Below are 20,841 nucleotides of genomic sequence, written 5' to 3' on the forward strand. Positions count from 1 at the left end.
TCAAAGTAGTATTTATGCAATCTGCCACGTGCCAAGCTTCACACATGTGCTGTATGAAGCTTGAGTGTTTTAGTTTGTTATTTGTTTGTTAATCGTTTGCGAATTATTACGTCGGTTCATTGTTTATGTCAAATGAAATGCAAAAGTGTCCCGTAAGTCCATATGGGCGGAGCTTCCTTGGAAGCATGACACTTGACCCTTTAAGACCTGAGGCGATTCTTTAAAATGTTTTCTAAATCCTAACGTTTTTTTGAAAAAAAAAAAAAAAAATCGGGAACATTTTTTTTCATGATTTTTCAAAAATAGCAGATCTACAAGCTCGTAGCGCGGCACTCGGTGCCGCGCTACGAGCTTGTATATCTGCTATTTTTGAATAGCCAAAGAAATCTAAAGTGACACAGATGCGTTCCAGGTCTCAATGGGTTAAATAAAGAAAAATCTGATGCGTTCCAGGTCTCAATGGGTTAAATAAAGAAAAATCATCCAAAAAATCCACATCAGTAACACATAAGGTTTCCACCTGTCACTGCCAGCAGCCATATTTAAACTGTTTTTAAGCAAAATGATGTTTTCTGGTAAAAAGTGTCAAATTCCTGAGCTATTTTTATAGACCCCCACACAGACCGCCAACACACATACATTTATGTAGGAATAACACCCACTCTGTGTGTGTGTGTGTGTGTGCGTGTGCGTGCGTGCGTGCGTGCGTGCGTGCGTGCGTGCGTGCGTGTGCGTGTGCGTGTGTGTGTGTGTGTGTGTCCGTTCATTTGGGACTTTCTAAACACGTCCTCTCTACTACGTTTTGCGCTTCCTGAGAGGCAGTGCCCGCAGCAATGCATCGTGGGAAGAGAGGGCACACTCAAGGCCTCGCATCAATGGGAAAGGAACCGACGGTTAACACACACACACACACACACACACACACACACACACACACACACACACACACACACACACACGTTGTGTGCCAAACAATGCCACAGTGAGGCACAGAGTAGAGGAAATGTGCGGCGCACAGAGACGTTTATAAAACCGTCTCTCATCCCTGTGTGTGTGTGTGTGTGTGTGTGTGTGTGTGTGTGTGTGTGTGTGTGTGTGTGTGTGTGTGTGTGTGTGTGTGTGTGTGTGTGTGTGTGTGTGTGTGTGTGTGTGTGTGTGAGAGTGGTCGTACTATGAAGGAATGTATCGCCCCAGGCCGATGTAGGAGCCGCTATGTGGGGGTGAGGTACACACACACACACACACACACAGAAAGCTTTTGAAGTGTGTGTGTGTGTGTGTGTGTGTGTGTGTGCGTGGGTGTGCGTGGGTGAGCGTGTGTGTGCAAGTACAGTATGTGCGTTTGGTCTCAAGAGCCTACAACAGACCCAGTTTCTCTCTTACACTCACTGGAACCATGCCCAGCGGACAAGGACACACGGACGGACACACACACACACACACACACACACACACACACACACACACACACACACACACACACACACACACACACACACACACACACACACACACACACACACACACACACACACACACACACTCCACTACTCTACTTAGAGTACACTTGGAAACATGAATGACATTTATCTCACTAACAGCACTTGGTGTGTGTGTGTGTGTGTGTGTGCGCGCGCGCGTGCGTGTGCGTGTGCGTGTGCGTGTGCGTGTGTGTGTGTGTGTGTGTGTGTGTGTGTGTGTGTGTGTGTGTGTGTGTGTGTGTGTGTCGTGTCCAGAGGATCGGCTTGGCATTATCTATCTAAATGTTAACTCAGCTCCTCAGGTCTTACAGAACCTTCTATCCAACCATCTATCAGAGATTAGAGGCTGTTTAGATTAAAGCTAAACCAAATCTCACAACTGAACATGTTTCTATATGGTCCCCCCCCCCCCCCCCCCCCCACACACACACACACACACACACACACACACACACACACACACACACACACACACACACACACACACTAGCGCTGATTCATAAACAATTAACAAAATATGTAAAATGATGATGTTTTAGTAATAGCGTTCCATGCTGTTCCTCATACAGCCAACCAGGTGAACTATTTCATGGAAAATGCTTGTGAACATATTGCTCGACTGACCACTGCAAATGCTTAAAATAATAACCGAAAACATGTAAAAAATAAAAAAAAAGAGAAACAGAAACAGATAGTACAAGTAGTAGGGTTGCTTAAAACGTAACATACCACTTTTGTGGCCATTAAAGCCATTAAAATGATTGTTGATGCCGTAATAATACATTTTGCTCAGTGATGAATTAGGGGTGTGCCGATAGACTCATTTCACGAAACGATACGATACGATATTGGGCTCACAACTTCGATACGATTTCGATACGATACGCACTTTTTTTTATTATGAAAATATATAGGGGAGAAAAAAAGCAAATGCAAACAAATAATTCGTTTTTTGCATTATTCAGACATGCACACTTGTAGCTTTTCAGCTACAATAGCCGTTTTGAATCCAAATAGGGCAATAGTGTGACACCTGACCCGAAAAAAAACAACAACATGTTGTCACCCTTTTCATCTCGGGGCTGTTTGCATGCCTGATTATTATGATTGTGTAAAAAAAAAACAAACATACATATCGTCACGGAAACGTATCGCGATATATCGCGGAACGATATATCGGCACACCCCTATGATGAATAGATTTGTTATTCGGGACAAACAATTTTCCCCTCATCATCCGCACCTCAAACAAGACTATTATGTAGGTTAATTGGAAGACACAAATACCATGCAATAAGCCTGGAGTTGTATAGTGTTACCGAGTCAGTCATATTTCCCATTCAGGACAACTTCCATTCCAGAGACTAGAGACGGGCTTAGAAAACACAACACGCCAAAAGCTGCTGTGGATTCATGTTTCTCCACAAAAATGTGTGGGGCTCCCGTCACATTTGCTGGCTCGCCCCCACAAATCCGGGGCCCCCTGACCTTGTGCACAACGGCAAAAACCCAATTCCTCCTTCTACGTCTCGACACAAATCTCGACACATTTGTAAACACGACCGGATTTGCTCGTGGTCTGCCAGGCTGTTACTGGCTGCACCCCAGTTTTGAGGGCCTTGGGTTGTAATTACATCAATTTTGATTTTATTCTCTTAACCATTTAAGACCGATCGCATCCGTGTGTCATTTTAAGATTTTTTTGACTATTCAAAAATAGCGGATCTACAAACTCATAGCGCGGCACCGAGTTGAGCTTGTACTGTAGATCTGCAATTTTTTAGAAATATCGTGAAAATTCCTGAAAATCTTTGAATATATATATTTCAAACAGTTTTTTGAGAAAAAAAAATGTTTTGCTATAATCAGTGGTTCTCAAACTTTTTTCATGTCAAGGACCCACAAAATGATATGTATTTGGCCGCGGACCCCCATCTCAAAATATTTTGTTCCAGGGACCCCCCAGAAGCAAAGATTTGAGTTAAAAATGTTCGCTTTAAAAAAATACACGGCACTCGGTGCCGCACTACGAGCTTGTAGATCTGCTATTTTTGAAAAGCCAAAGTGTAAAATAATGCTTTTAAGCTCAAATGAAAAAGTGACACATATCCAGGTCTTAAAGGGTTAAAGAGCATATTTATATAGTCAATGGGTGCTATTGTTTTTACTCACACTGCCAATTGGATGGTACATGTGTTTATGTGCGGCCCTGTGGCCGCACATAAACATTGTAATGGATTGTGTCTAATGTTTGTCAGTTTATTATATTTGTCATGAGTTGTGCCCGTTTCATTTATTTCCCGTTTACTTATTTTCGTTTAAATTCAGTTTAGTGTGTTGTTTGTGGTTATCGTTGCTACATTGATACATGCACAAAAAAATAAATCTTGATTTTGTACGTACTTAGTCATAGCCTACTCTAATTCATGTTTTCGTCGCTTAGGATAACGGTTGTTTTTGTCTTTGGTATGTGTGTGAATGTGTATATTGCATTGGCTCTTTAAATCGTTTTATTTTTGCTTGTAAATGTTGTCATTACACTGTAATTTTTAGCGCCCACATGCCACATTTCACTGTATATGCAAATATACAGAGATACCTTGTATCATCTCCATTTATCAACGTTTTATGTTTTTTCCCCCGCAGATTAACGTCTTACTTCCTCAAACAAGAGTGTCACATAAAAGGAGTGAAAACAGCCGCGACGTGTTGTTAACCCGTAGATCAGCTATTTTTGCTATTTTAACCCATTAAGACCTGGAACTGTGTCATTTTTAGATTTGAGCTAAGAAAGCATTATTTTACACTTTGGGCTATTCAAAAATAGCAGATCTACAAGCTCATAGCGCGGCACCGAGTGCCGCGCTACGAGCTTGTAGATCTGCTATTTTTTTGGCCTCTTTAATCGTTTTATTTTTGCTTGTAAATGTTGTCATTACACTGTAATTTTTAGCGCCCACATGCCACATTTCACTGTATATGCAAATATACAGAGATACCTTGTATCATCTCCATTTATCAACGTTTTATGTTTTTTCCCCCGCAGATTAACGTCTTACTTCCTCAAACAAGAGTGTCACATAAAAGGAGTGAAAACAGCCGCGACGTGTTGTTAACCCGTAGATCAGCTATTTTTGCTATTTTAAAAAGTATACAAGGAGTAGTTCATCCAACATTACTTTTTATCATTATCAAGTACACACCCCAAGAAGCATTGAATTCATGGGAGATGTTTTGTTGCATTCCTAAGCCAATACTTGGATGATAATAATAAAGATGCTTATGTATTCGATAGGAGACACAAAGGAGACTCTTCTAGTCTCAAATTATTGGCTTAGGAATGCGACAAAAACTAAAAAATCTCCATGAATTCAATGCTTCATGGGGTGTGTAATTGATAGGAAATAAGTCATTTTTTGGGTGAACTACTCCTTTAAAACATATATATATATATATATATAATAAAAAAGGAACCGTTTTGAACATACAAGGTTTCCACCCAACAGCAACGATATGACAGATCACAGGGTCAAAACTAATACATCAGAATTCCACCATCATTCCTCACACAGACGATGGGATGGTGAAAAGGTGTGGTTCCTTCACAGCTGCGTTTGTCTGTAAAAATGTGTCAAAATGTCCCCAATGTGTCATGGGCTCCATTCAATATTAACTGAACATTAAATATTGACATGCTGCGAGTGTGCACGTGCATAAACATAATGCTTTGCCCTGGGGTGCCTTTTAATTGCAGAGCAAGTTCCCTTTATGTGCAAGTTAATGAACACAATCTGAACCTACACATTGCAAAAACATCGCATTTTTTATTTTCAGGTTTTTTAAAGTTCAGCTCATGAGCACGTTTTATATTTATTGTTTGCTTGTTCATTGTATAATCAAAATTAAATGTTTGTTTCATATATTGAAGTATGATATACTTTTTGTATCAAAACGTAATCAGTGTTTATTTGTATTCAGGCGTTTGCTCGTAAGTTAAAGGTAGGGTAAGTGATATTTTTGGGTTAAAACAAAAAGTATTTTGTTAAAAGGTTATAGCACTATATTCTGATAGTAATCATTGCTACAGAGTGTTTGTTCAGTAACAGGATTCTCCCCGTCTCTCCAGCTCTTTAATAAACAGAAAATACATTTTCCGGTAGGTGTCAAACTCTCAGCCAATCAGGAGAAAGTACCCATTTTAAGCTTCATTTTTATAGGGTTTCCAGTTCCAATTTTGTCTGCTCATTTCTTAGTGTCATCACTTCCAATTTAACTTGTTTATATCCTGATTGAGTTCTCTATCCTGGTTGGATAAATTGGAAATGAAACTGAAACTGAAACGAAATGCATTTTCTGTTTTATAAAGAGCTGGAGAGACAAGGAGACTGCTTTTACTGAACAAACACTCTATAGCAATGAGTATTATCAGAATATAGAGCTATGTAGCACTTATTTTAACCAAAGAAAATCACTTACCCTACCTTTAAATGTTATCAAGTAGAAACTTCTAACTTTTACAAATTGATTTTCAAGATGTTTGACGAAAAATACTGACCAACACATGGGTAATCGGTCATCAAGGGTCAGAGTCTCAAAAATCGGGCCGAAGAACCTGCCATCAGTCCGGCTCTAAACATTAGCTCTATGGTATTTATTTCAAGGCTAATTCTCCATTAACCCATTGAGACCTGAAGCCGATTCTACATGTCTCCTAAATCTCAACTTTCTGAAAAACGTATGTTTCTATATCAGTGGTGACAACTTTTCATGTCAAGGACCCCCAAAAATTGTATATATTTGGTCGCGGACCCCCATCAAAACGTTTTGTTCCAGGGACCCCCAGAAGCAAAGATTTGAGTTAAAAATGTTCGCTTTTAAAAGAATATATATTCAAATATTTGCACACATTTTCACGATTTTTTCAAAAATAGCAGATCTACAAGCTCGTGGCTCGTGCTATTTTTGAATAGCTAAAGTGTAAAAATAATGCTTTTTTATCTCAAATCTAAAAATGACACAATTCCAGGTCTTGACTCAATGGGTTAACAGACACATATCGACTCGAGCAGTCTGTGAGACTCTGAAACGCTGCCAACGTTTTGCTCAGATGCTACCGTCAGTGATGACGTCACTCCGGAAGGGGTGTAAAGTAACTAAGTACATTTATTCAAGTACTGTACTCGAGGTACCAATTTTGAGGCATTTTTACTTTATTTGAATATTTCCAATTGTCAATACTTTTACTTCTACTCCACTACATCTCAGAGGCAAATATCATACTTTCACTCCACCACAATTATTTGAAAACTTTAGTTACTAGTTACTTAGTAGATTGTGATTATTATTACGAAACATACATTACCTACCTCAGGTACCTATATTTTCGTCCATTTGAAAATAGCAGATCTACAAGCTCACAATGCGTCGCAACGCGACGCATTGTGAGCTTGTAGATCTGCTATTTAAAAAGATTTGTATACATTTTATACATTGAAAACTTGTGAAATGGGACATTCTGCTGGTACTTTAAGTAAATTGTTATACCAATACTTTTGTACAAACTTTTTTACTTTTACTTTCAACAGAATATTTCTACATTGCAGTATTGATACTTTTACTTAGGTACCAAATGCGAGTACCTTTTTCCACCACTGCACTCCCGTAAAGTCCTTGAATGTAAGAAACCCAACTACCCTCACGTCCTGTTTTTAAAGCCCTGCCCTCGGCGGCCGTGACATTGTCCTCGTTCACCGCCTTTTAAAAATAGCATCTTTCCTTCAGAAAGTGTGAGTCAGGAGGACCTAGTCTGCTGCAGCTATAGAGACCATATGGAGCTCGCCTGGCTGGTTGCCTGACCTCGCAGTGCACCATGGGAGTTGTAGTCAACAACACAGGATGGACACACGGGTGCCCTATAGACCATATTCACACGGCGGCCATGTTTCTATGAAGTCAATGAAAGTAGGCACCCCGGGTGGCGGCACTTTCAATGTTAAATTCCAATATGGCCGCCGTGTGAATATGGTCTATAGAGCATTGGTTTTCAAAGTGGGGTCCGGGGACCACCAGGGTCCTTGAGGGAGTTCCAGGGGGTCCCCAGCTAAATGATAGATTAGGCACCAAATGGACCCCTATGGGTCTGTAACTCTGAGAGTGTACAAATGGAACCAAATGGACCCTAACGGGTCCATTTGGTTCCATTTGTACACTCTCAAGAGTTAAATTGACATCTATATATATACAATTTGAATCCTGCGCCATGTCGGTTGTCAGTATGTACGAACGTTGTATGTGGCCAGTGTGACGTAATCTGACATCACGCCAGTGTGACGTAATCTGACATCACGATGAGACGGTCGTCCCGAAGAATATGGACACAACGCCAGTGTGACGTAATCTCACGACAGCATGACATCACGCATGACATCACATCCTACCTATAAATTCTAGGATGCCGTCAGATCGCACCAGTTCGACGGCTTCCATAGTGGGTTTTGGTCATTGGAGAGGTGATGCACGTCACCTCTTTCTGAAGTGGGTACTTTCAAAGCCTGCCGTGGATTTAGGAGAGCACAAAACTCTCTCTCACACTGTGAGGTGCCTGTAAGGTGGCACTGCAAAGTGAACCACGCGTCACGCTAGACGTTCGGGCCGCGTAGCGGCCCGAACTTCTAGTAGATTTTACAATATAAATTGCGGTCCAAGTGATAGAAGTGCCATTAAATGGGGGTCCGTAGCCCCAATGCGTGTCAAACTGGGGGTCCTTGAAATTAAAATGGTTGAGAATCACTGCTAGAGCCGTAAAAAAAATCTTCTCTTATGGGGGTCCCTGGCATATCTTTTGAAATGGGGGTCCGCGGGCTAATAAGTGTCAATTTGGGGGTCCTTGACATGAAAAACCACTGCTATAGAGCACCGAAGTCTGACGTAATTTACACATCCTACCTGGGTCGCGGTTCTGAATCCCATAGACGTATTTAATATCGCGTCAAATAAGAACTCTGTTCCAAAAATAAACAAATGACCGCGGCGGTTTGACTCTTATGGATACGAAGTAGTGATGCACGGGTTGACCCGTAACCCGCGGGTCAACCCGCGGCGCGGGTGGGTCGAGTCAGAATTTCGGAGGCAATTATGCGGGCTGCGGGTGAGCGGGTCACGCGCTCTCACACGCAAAAAAATTCAAATAAATAACATGCTCTTGTTTTGTCTTTATTCCTAATAAGAATAAGAATAATAACAATAAAACAGTTTGAATACACTTGGGGATTATTTTCTAACCATGATTTTACAGAATAAAAAAAAAATCGCGGGTCGCGGGCGGGTTGAGCCATAGATTTATATACTGTATGGGTTCGCGGGGCGGATTGAGGCGGGTTGGGTTCCGTGGCGGGCGGGGCGGGCCGAGTCATGAAAAAACCCGACCCGCGCATCACTAATACGAAGCATCAACTGACGGTGAGAAAACGCTAACGGTACTTCCGCCGAATTAGTTACATTTCCGCCAGAAACAGACTGTATCAAATATAAGTGACTATCATAAACGATACAGAGCCTCCTCCCTGACAATATCGCCGAGACAGTTTTGTTTATTTTTGGACCACAATGCTTATATGAGAAGATTCTAAGATGACCCAATGTTATTCTACATAGAGACAACACCTCCACGACCCACTCGGGATGAACGAGTGACGTCAGGACTTCTGTATATGTGGACAATTATGACCCCCCCAGCATCAAAGGGTTCCTTTGCACAAAGACACCTGATTTAGAACATTGGTTCTCAAAGTGGGGTCCGGGGACCCCCGGGGTACCTGAGGGGGTTCCAGGGGGTCCCCAGCTAAATGGAGGATAGTTAGGAACCAAATGGACCCTTGTGTGAGAGTTAAATTAACATTGATTTTACAATATAAATTGGGGTCCCAGGGATAGAAATGCCATTAAATGGGTGTCGCCTAATGCATGTAAACTGGGGGTCCTCTTGAAATTAAAATGGTTGAGAATCACCTGGCAGTGAAAGATCTTCTCTTATGGGGGTCCCTGGCATATATTTTTGAAATGGGGTCCTTGACATGAAAAAGTTTGAGAACCACTGATTTAGAAGACAAATGTCTTCTAAATCCTAAGAGTCAAGGACCCGTAACATTATATGGATTTGGCCGCGGACCCCCCCCCCCCCCCCCCCCCCCCCCCCCCCCCCCCCCCCCCCCCCATCTCAAAACATATTAGTTCCTGGGTCTCCAAAGATGCTTTTCCCGGTTTTATGCAGGAAGAGCGTAGATGGAGGACAGCCAGGATCCGGACCCGCATCCTGAAGCGCTGAGACGTGGGCCCTGGGAAAGCCTGGCTCTTGATCTAACGCATTGTCACCCTCAGGTCCTGCTATGGGGACGACTTGGGGACAAAAGGACCCCCGTCCCCCCCCGTCCCCCCCGTCACGTGGCCCGTCTGACGCCGCGGCGGCACTCCCCTGGTCGAGCGAGTTTTTTTTTTTTTTTTAACGTTCCCGGACGTCCCGTCCTCCCGCCATGTACCCCGCCCTGACCATAGGGAGCTACTAACCTCTTAGTCCATTAAGACCGGGAACGCATCTGTGTAACCACTTTTACCATTATTTACACTTTGGGCTATTCAAAAATAGCAGATATACAAGCTCATGGCGCGGCACCGAGTGCCGCGCCATGAGCTTGTACATCTGCTATATTTTTAAAAATCGTTTTGTGCAGAAAAAGTTGTGCATCTTTGAATTATAAATATATATATATATAAATATACATTTTAAACCTAACATTTGTGACTCAAAGCTTTGCTTCTGGGGGGTCCCTGGAACAACATATTTTGAGACGGGGATCTGCGGCCAAATACACATCATTTTGGGAGGTCCTTGACCAATGAAAAATGTTCTTCGTTACAGTTGAATTGATGATATGTTGTATGCAGCAGTCATTCACTTTTAAAGGTCTTCCACTAAACCTGGAAGCAGAGCTACTTGCAAGGATGTGACGCCAACGCCACGTCTGTCTGTCTGTCTGTCTGTCTGTCTGTCTGTCTGTCTGTCTGTCTGTCTGTCTCTACTCCACTACATCTCAGAGGCAAATATTGTAATACAACGCGTCGCGATGCGACACGTTGTGAGCTTGTAGATCTGCTATTTTCAAACAGCCTACGCATAAAATAGGGCTAATGGGGTTAATGTACGTTTAATAATATCATAATTTATATCTGAAAAGTAACTAACATTTTCAAATAATCGTAGTGGAGTAAAAGTTACAATATTTGCCTCTGAGATGTAGTGGAGTAGAAGTAAAAGTATTGGAAATTGGAAAATACTCAAGTAAAGTAAAAATACCTCAGAATTGTACTTAAGTAAATGTACTTAGTTACTTTCCACCACTGCATACTGCCGAGTATAAAACAGGGCCTCTCTCTCTCTCTCCTCTCTCTCTAAACCAACCACAAGTTCAGAAAGCTGCGTCTCGACGTGGGGCTCGAACCCGCGGCCCTGCAGATTAAGAGTGTCATGCTCTGCTGAATGAGTTAGCCAGGCTGGGGACCGCGAGGGGTTTCCCGACAGATGGTATTCCCCCCCGACCCCCCCCCCCCCCCCCCCACGCACAGCGACCTCACGCTCAACCCTGAGGGCCTCCTCTGGTGTCAGCTAGATTCACAAATAATCCTCTCCATCTCGCTCTCTTTCTCTCTCTCCTTCTTATGTTCTCTCTCTCTCTCTCGTTGTCTCTCTTTCTCTCTCTTGTTGTCTCTCTTTCTCTCTCTCGTTGTCTCTTTCTCTCTCTTGTTGTCTCTCTTTCTCTCTCTCGTATATTCTCTCTCTCTCTCTCTGTGTCTGTCTGTCTGTCCATCTCTCCCTAGTTCTCTCTCTCTTCCGCTTCCCTGCCAAACTCTCTCTCTCTCCTCTGTTAGATGTCTCTCTGCCTCTCCTCTCTCTCCTCTGTTAGATGTCTCTCTGCCTCTCCTCTCTCTCTCTGTTAGATGTCTCTCTGCCTCTCCTCTCTCTCCTCTGTTAGATGTCTCTCTCTCTCTTCTGTTAGATGACTCCAGTGATTGATGGTACGGTGGAAACAGGAAAGCCTCGCTCTCGTCTTCGCCTCATAAATCAAGCGTGCACACACACGCACTCACTCACACACACACACACGTTTGTATTTCTATACTTGTGAGGACATCAACATTTTAGGAAGCCGATTTTGTGATTGATTTGTGATTTTTTTGGGGTATTTTTAAACGCCAAGTCTAAAGCCGGAAAATAGCAGATCTACAAGCTCACAACGTGTCGCGCTGCGACACGTTGTGAGCTTGTAGATCGGCTATTTTCCGGTGTTTGACATCGCCGCACAACTAAGTATAAAATGGGAAAAATCTACAACCGGTCCCCTAAACCTAACCCTCTAAATGTCTGATCCTAATATTAACCCCAACCTGAATATCTTTCTAATTGTAAACGTATCTCTAAAAATCTTTTTTCAACCATAAAATAACAATTTCTCTTGTGAGAACCAAGAAAATGGTCCTCACGACATCTATTTTGCATATTCTACTATACTTGTGGGGACGTTTGGTCCTCACAAGTATAGTAACACACACACACACACGCACACACACACACGCACACACACACACACACACACACACACACAAATAAATAAGTGAAAGGAAGGCGGTGAAATCAGCAGTGAAGAATGATTGTCATCCTGTGTGTGTCTCTGAACAAAGGGTGTGCGTGTACTGTACAGTACTGTACTGTACTGTACTGTATGTATGTATGTATGTATGTAAGCAGACAGTGCAGAGACGCGTTAAGATTTCTTTGGCTATTCAAAATAAAAAAGATAGCAGCTCTACAAGCTCATAGCGCTTGTAGAGCTGCTATCTTTGGAAAATCGTTTGTGCAAATCTTTGAACATACATATTTTTTAAAGCGAACATTTTTAACTCCGTACAACTTCCGGGTGGTCCCTGGAACTAAATATTTTGAGATGGGGGGGAGGGGGGGGGGGGGGGGGGGTCCACGGCCAAATGCATAACATTTTTGCGAACCACTGATATTATAATTAAAAAAAAAAAACTGTTAGGATTTAGAAGACATTTGTAGAATCCCCCAGAAGCAAAGATCTGAGTTTACAAACGTTCGCTTTGAAAACATACATACATATTCAAAGATGTGCACACGTTTTCACGATTTTTTTCAAAAACAGCAGATCTACAAGCTCATAGCTCATAGCACTCGGTAACTCAATTTAACCCATTTAGACGCCTTCTAAATCCTGACCTAAGTTTTTCTGAAAAACTTCCAAATAATTATTCAAAAAAATGACAACAAATGTATGTTGCTATATAGCGTGCATAGCAACAAGAACCCCCAAAGAGGTTCCCGCCCTGAAAGGTATGGTTACAAAAAGGGTTTCCCGCCCCAAAATGGGTTAATGCAATTCGACTTGTTGAGCTTTGGTTTATTATTCTACACTAATCTAATTCTAATGTACTCTATTACATGCAGGGCTGCGATTCATTATTGAATATTATACGAATATGCTCTGTTTACAACAAAGTGTAAAACTGTCTCTCGTATATACTTATTTTTTTGTTTTTTTTAAAGCCAGGGTACCGAGGCTAACGTAGTTGACTGGAGTCCCCAGGGCTCTATCCTAAGAGCGCTCCTTTTTAAACCGACCTACAAGCTTTTTAAGCCGGCCTACGCGCTCACAGCCTGTTGCATCTGCGACAGGTTGTGAGCTTGTAGATCGAGCAAATATTTTTTTGGCCAACCTTCCTTCCAGAATATGGATGCTGGGGGGTGTCAAGGGGTTACGTTTGATCACATCAGTCGTCTCATGGTGACTGTAATGTACACCACCGCGCACGCACGCACGCACACACACACACACACACACGCACACACACACACACACACACACACACACACACACACACACACACACACACACACACACACACGGCCCACCCACTGTGACAGTAATTGATTGGTGTGTCAAGTGTGTTTGACACCACTTCCTTTTCTCTCTCTCTCTCTCTCTCCTCTCTCCCCCTCCCTCTCTCTCTCTCTCTTTCCCCCCTCCCTCTCTCTCTCTCTCTCCCCGCTCTCTCTTTCTCTCTCTCTCTCTCTCACACACACACACACACACACACACACACACACACACACACACACACACACTAAAGTTTGTGTTATACGGTACTTGTGAGGACATCTCACCATCTTAAGATGGCAATTGTATCAATGCCATTTAAAACAAATGTCCATTTCTAACCCTAACCCTGTGATGGGTTGTGAGCTTGTATGGACTATAATTCCGCGTGCAACTATACGTATAAATCAGGCATACTCCTAAAACTAACCTCGAACCCCAATCTTTCCAAGTTGTAAGTCTAACAAAGAAAATCTTATTAAAAAAAAACGTTTTAAGCACAAAAAACAACCATTTCTCTTTGAGAGGACCTGGAACTCTCCTACTATACTTGCTAGGACATAAGGGCCCTCACAAGTATATTAATACAAGTGTAAACACAGGTCTCTACTACTATACTTACACTACTACTATAACATTTTTAACTGTAAGCCTAGAGCCGAAAAATAGCAGATCTACAAGTTCACAACGAGTTGCGCTGCAACGCGTTGTGAGCTTGTAGATCTGCTATTTTTTTGGGGTGCACGCCACTGGCACAAAACTAAGTATGAATCACATTTAACTCTCTAATTCCAACCCCTAAACCTAGCCTCTAAATGTCTAATCCTAAACCTAACACAAACATAAAAGAGCATTTTGTTCTCGTCTTCACAATGTCTATTTATCATATTCTACTATACTTGACTGTGGGGATATCTGGCTCTCACAAGTATACCACACACACGCACACACACACACACACACACACACACACAGCGGTGGAAGGCGGAGCTAATAAACCACTCGTCTTCTCACGGCGGAAGCAGAAAGGCTGACAGAGAATTAACTATTTGCGGCGGAGCGGGCCGCCATAAATAGACATCATCATCATGCAACGCGCCAAGTGTTGTTTTGTAAATTTCAATTCCATTTTTGATGCTTTGCGTGTTGTTGTTGTGACTGAGACATTACTACCCCCCACCCCCTCCCCCCCCACACACAATAATGCAACGCTAGCTATTTGGATTTCCACTCAGCTGATTTAACCCATTAGAACTGGGAAAGCATCTGTGTCATTTTATAGCTATACATATCTATATGTTTTTCAAAAAACTGGCTTAAAAAATTAGCAGATATACAAGTATACAAGATATATAAGATATACAAGTTCTTGTATATCTGCTATTTTTGAACATGTTTGAAACATCATGAAAGTGATAGAAAATGGAAATGTTATTGCAATGTAATGATAATTTTCCTTCTTTTTTCTTTTACACAAATCTTCCAAAAATAGGGGGGGGGGGGCAAAACTCATTTTCAGATGGGGGTCCGCGGCCAAATGCATGTCAATTTTGGGGGTCCTTGATACGAAAAAGAAGTTTGAGAACTGCTGATTTACATGTAGGTATTTGTAGAATCGGCCTCAGGTGTTAATGGGTTAAATATAGCAAGCAACACAACAACACAATAAGAATAAAGTGGCTACCATAGAGATGTGGTTCTAATACATTTACATGGTGTCAAAGACCCTGAACCCCCTTCTTAAAAAAAGCGTTTTTCTGCCAGGGACACCGGACACGCCTTGGGAGAACATTTGTGCTAAATGCTTTCAAATCAATTCAAATGTGTCAGAAAAAACAATGCTGATCTACAAGCTCACAATGTGTTGCGGTGCGCCGCGTCGTGAGCTTGTAGATCGGCTACTTTCAAGTAGCTAAAGTATAAAAAGAGGGGGAAAGTACCCAAAACAACACGGCACCGATAGCACGAAAAGTACACTAAAGCACCCAAAACAACACAGTAGTACAGTACCGATAGCACAGAAAGCCCCAAAAGTACAGTGGTGGAAAGTAACTAAGTACATTTACTTAAGTACTGTACTTAAGTACATGTTTTACGTATTTATACTTTACTTGAGCATTTCCAATTTCCAATACTTTCACTTCTACTCCACTACATCTCAGAGGCAAATATTGTACTTTTACTCCACTACAATTATTTGAAAACTTTAGTTACTTTTCAGATATAAATTATGATATTATAAAACATACATTAACCACTTCAGCCCTATTCTATACCTAGGCTATTTGAAAATAGCCGATCTACAAGTACAAGTTGTAGATCGGCTATTTTCAAATATGTCGTACTTTTACTTTTGGTACTTTAAGTACATTTTGATACCAATACTTTTGTACTTTTACTCAAGCACATTTTTATTTCTGGACTTTTACTTGCAACGGAGTGTTTTTATATTGCAGTATCGGTACTTTTACTTGAGTACTTTTTCCACCACTGCAAAAGTACCCACAACATGCCCTGAACCAAAGGGGGTGGGGCGTAATAAGTTCAGTTCAGTTCCCATTGACAAAGGCATGTATAAGTTAACAAATAACGACAAGTGTAATAAACAATTCACCAAGCCAGTACAGTATCACAAGTTAACACACTGGAAATTGAAAGCGAAAGGGTGAAAGGGCTGCTTTGTTTTTGTTCTAGCACGCTTTGCACATTTCTCAGCCAGCATATGGGGCTGTCATGGACACCATATGACATGTTGTGCCAAAAGGAAGACAACACAGAGAGAGAGATAGCTTCCAGACTTCACTGACTTTCAAATCAAGGCAACAAAAGAGTTGGTTTTGATATTTCAGCTACGAGACAAGATGTTAAAGCCTTTTGGATTGATCTGTTTTTTCCTCTCCGGCTGAGACAGGGTTGCATTTTATTTTTAGCAGGGGAGAGAGAGAGAGAGAGAGAGAGAGGGGGAGAGAGAGAGAGAGAGAGGGGAGAGAGAGAGAGAGAGAGAGAGAGAGAGAGAGAGAGAGGGGAGAGAGAGAGAGAGAGAGAGAGAGAGAGAGAGAGAGAGAGAGAGAGAGAGAGAGAGAGAGAGAGAGAGAGAGAGAGAGAGAGAGAGAGAGAGAGAGAGAGAGAGAGAGAGAGAGAGAGAGAGAGAGAGAGAGAGAGAGAGAGAGAGAGAGAGAGAGAGAGAGAGAGAGAGAGAGAGAGAGAGAGAGAGAGAGAGAGAGAGAGAGAGAGAGAGAGAGAGAGAGAGAGAGAGACAGAGACATAGACAGAGACAGAGACAGAGACAGAGACAGAGAGAGAGAGAGAGAGACAGAGACAGAGACAGAGACAGAGAGAGAGAGACAGAGAGAGAGAGACAGAGACAGAGAGAGAGGAAGTCCCTTGAAGCTTTTTTGGACTGCATATCATGGCATGGGCCCACAATATTCACCGAATTAAAATTAAATTAACCCATTAAGACCTGAGGCCGATTGTAAAAATGTTTTCTGAATCCTTTTTTATTTCAAACATAATTGTTTTTTTAAAAAATATATAAAAAAATGTAAAAAAAAATATAAAAGAAATATTAAATATTTAAATATTTTAAAAATACAATTTTCTCAAAATATGTTGTTCCAAAGATCCCCAGAAGCAAAGATTTGCAAAGAATTCTCACGATTTTTCAAAAAATAGCAGATCTACAAGCTCATAGCGCGGCACTCGCTATGAGCTTGTACATCTGCTATTTTTTTTAACAGGCCAAAATAAATCTTAAAGATGACACACAGCTGCGTTCCCGGTCCAAACGGTTTAAGCCCCCGTCAGTCCAGAACCACTGAAATCTCTCCAATGTTCCGCCATTATGTTTGGCGCCAGTGGCCCCACACACACACCAAAGCAATTTAGGTCAACCGACAGTAATGTTAACAAGCGGCGGAGCAGCTAGTGGACTGAGGCACTCAGATGGACAAGAAAACATTCAACAGAAACATGCTTTAAAACCCATTCAAACCGGGAACGCATATGTGTCATTTCAAGATGACTTCTTTAGCTATTAAAAAGAATAGCAGATGTACAAGCTCATAGCTATGATCTATGACAGGGGTCTTCAACGTTTTCAGGCCAAGGACCCCTTAGCTTTCTTCCCTCTACACCTATAGCCTCTTTGCCAAAAATAGCCGATCTACAAGCTCTCAACGCCTCGCAGCGCGAGGCGTTGAGAGCTTGTAGATCTGCTATTTTCGGCTAATGTTCCCCTCAGAAAAGGAATTCTAGGGTTCAAGTGGTTAATGTAAAAAAACCGAAATCCTATCACACAAAGATTTGGCGGACCCCCTATAGTAGCTCTGAGGACCCCCTAGGGGTCCCGGACCCCCTGTTGAAGACCCCTGATCTATGAGCTTATAGATCTACACATTTGTTTGAAAAATTGTGTTTCTTTTGCAAATCTTGAATATATATATATATTTTTTTAGTGATATATATTATATTTTTTTATATTTTTTAACTCAAATCTTTGCTTCTGGGGATTCTACAAATGAATGTCTTCTAAATCCCAACATTTTTTTTGGGGGAAGATGCTGCTATATATTAGTGGTTCTCAAAAACAATATCAGTGGACCACCCACAATTATATGTATTTGGCCGCTGGCCCCCCCAGCTCAAACTATTTTGTTCCAGGGACCCCCAGAAGCAAAGATTTGAGTTAAAAAAAATAATATTTATTCAAAGATTTGCACACATTTTCACGATTTTTCAATAAATAGCAGATCTACAAGCTCATAGCGCGGCACTCGGTGCCGCGCTACGAGCTTGTAGATCTGCTATTTTTGAATAGCCCAAAGACATCTTAAACAGATGCGTTCCCGAATTGAATGGGTTAATACTGTTGTCTACAATATTATACTCCCCTGTACGACTGGGCTATATATAGAACTAAACAAGACAAAAGACCCTGACTTTGGTGTTGGTGAAACTCACAAAATGAGGACAACCACCACCGCTGTTTGTCCAATGAAACCTCTACTAATGTTCCCTTTGTTACGTTGATTCCTCATTACGAGGATGGATTCAAAGTTCATTCATTCATTCATTCAATCAATCAATCGATTAATCATTCATCAATCCAATCATTACCTACTGTACACAAAGTGTCACGTTTCAGCAGTGGTGGGAAAAGTACTCAAATGTTTTACTTAAGTAAAAGTATCAATACTGCAATGCAGAAATACGCTGTTGCAAGCAAAAGGCCTGTGTTCAAAATGTTACTTGAGTAAAAGTATTGGCATCAAGGTATACTTAAAGTACCAAAAGTAAGAGTGCTAACATTTTTGAAAATAGCAGATCTACAAGCTCACAACGCGACACGTTGTGAGCTTGTAGATCTGCTATTTTCGAACAGCCTATGTATACAATAGGGCTAAAGTGGATAATGTATGTTTTACAATATAATAATTTATATCTGCAAAATAACCAGTAACTAAAGTTTTCAAATTGTAGCGGAGTAAAAGTAAAAGTATTGAACATTGAAAACGCTCCAGGCAAAGCAAAAGTACCTCAAAATCGTACTTTAAGTACAGTACTTGAGTAAATGTACCTAGTTACTTTACACCACTGAATAAAAAAGGCAGAAAAAGCCCCAAAAAATATTTGAAAAAAAGAAAAAAAGCACAAATCACATAACACCACACACACACACGCACGCACACACACGCACACACACACACACACGCGCGCGCGCACGCCAGCCGAACTCACCGATGCGCGTCACCCTCACCGCCACGCCCTGCGACGTCTTCTCGGCCGCCATGTGCCAGCGGCCCACGCCGCGGCCTCGCTCCACGAAGGCGCGCACGCGGCAGGCGTACTCGCCGCCGTCGGCCGCCGCCACCGCCGCCAGCGCCAGCCGGAAGGCGCCGGCGCCCGTCCTCTCCAGGGCCACGCCTCCTCCCCCCCCCCCCGCCTGAGAGGAGGAGGAGGGGGAGGAGCCGTTGGCGAGCACCACGCCCAGCCGGTCCATGGTCACCAGGTGGCGCCCGTCCAAGAGCCAGGCCACCTCCAGGGCCAGGGAGGAGGGGGGCGGGCCGTCCGCCACGTCCACCGAGCACAGCAGGGACAGGGGGTCCCCGGGGGACAGGAGGGGCGAGGACGAGGAGGACGCCATGACGCTCAGAGACTGGCCTGGGGGGAGGGGGAGGGGAGGGGGGAGAGGGAGGGAGAGAGAGAGATGGTTAGACCAGAGATTCCCCCAACCTTCTTTTGTTTCGAGGAGTTTGATGTGCATTAGGCCAGGGGGTCTTCAACGTTTTTCAGGCCAAAGACCCCTTAGCTCATTAGAGTTCTCAACGGGCCTGAAAATTAAGGCTCGGCCCTAACTGGGCCCGACTGGGCCGGCCCGAGGCTCGGCCCGAACCCGACTATTACCATCATGTTAGGCCCGAAAGCCCGAAAAAACCCGAGGGGGGAAAAAACAAGACATTTTTTTTCTGTTCTGAATGTGTATTTATCTATTAATATTATTATTATTAATTAAAAAAAACATTTAAAAAATATATATATTTTTTTTTTCATGGAGCCCGAGGCTCGGCTCGGCCCGACCAATTAGCATACTTTTGAGGCCCGGCTCGGCCAAAAAATGTCGGGTCCGGTCGGGTTCGGGTAGAATTTGAGAACTCTATAGCTCATTGGTTCTCAAAGTGGGGGTCCAGGGGTTCTTGACGGGGTTCCAGGGGGTCCCCAGCTAAATAAGTTAATATAGTGTCACAATCATCTTAACCACTTTAACCATTATTGTATACTTTGGGCTATTCAAAAATAGCAGATCTACAAGCTCATAGCGTGGCTATGAGCTTGTAGATCTGCTATTTTTGAAAAATCGTGAAAATATGCGCACATCTTTGAATATATATGTATACATCTTTAAAGCCAACATTTTTAACTAAAGTCTTTGCTTCTGGGGGTCCCTGGAACAAAATGTTTTGAGGGTCCATTTGGTTCCACTTGTACGCTCTCAGAACTACAGACCCAGAAGGGTCCATCAGTTCCCAACTCTCAATCCTTTAGCTGCGTGGGACCCCCCTGGAACCCACTCAAGGACCCCTGGGGGTCCCCGGACCGCACGTTGAGGACTAGCGGTTTTCGAGAGCGGTTCTGCGTGGACTTTCTCAGGAAACTGAGACGTAAAGTGGTTCGCAAGTTTTTGACACAGCAGCAGCAGTGCAGCCGGTACAGCTAGCGCTAACTAACGGACAAAAAAAAAAAGGTTGAGCTTAACGAAAAGGGACAACTGAACTCACCACCAGAAGTTTCATTGCGTCATGCATTTTAGTTTTTAGTTTTGCTCTACAAATTAAGTAGGTGTTATTTGGTGATATCGGTTTGCCGGTTAGATATTGCCGGTTAGATATGTGACAAGAAGGTCAGTTGGCTCTCAT

At 42.5% G+C, this 20,841-nt stretch overlaps 1 protein-coding gene across 1 annotated transcript in view; it reads right to left on the reverse strand.

The window, feature by feature from the left end:
- ptgfrnb (prostaglandin F2 receptor inhibitor b) overlaps positions 1-20,841 on the reverse strand; it is a 150,343-nt gene that overhangs the window by 64,638 nt on the left and 64,864 nt on the right. Inside the window, exon 6 of the mRNA XM_084050559.1 lies at positions 19,166-19,588. Within this exon, the coding sequence (XP_083906685.1) occupies positions 19,166-19,588 (423 nt within the window). The remainder of the gene's footprint in view (positions 1-19,165; positions 19,589-20,841) is intronic.

This window comes from Gymnoscopelus microlampas, assembly GCF_963454915.1.
Source record: "Gymnoscopelus microlampas genome assembly, chromosome: 24".
In the NCBI taxonomy this organism is placed as follows: domain Eukaryota; kingdom Metazoa; phylum Chordata; class Actinopteri; order Myctophiformes; family Myctophidae; genus Gymnoscopelus; species Gymnoscopelus microlampas.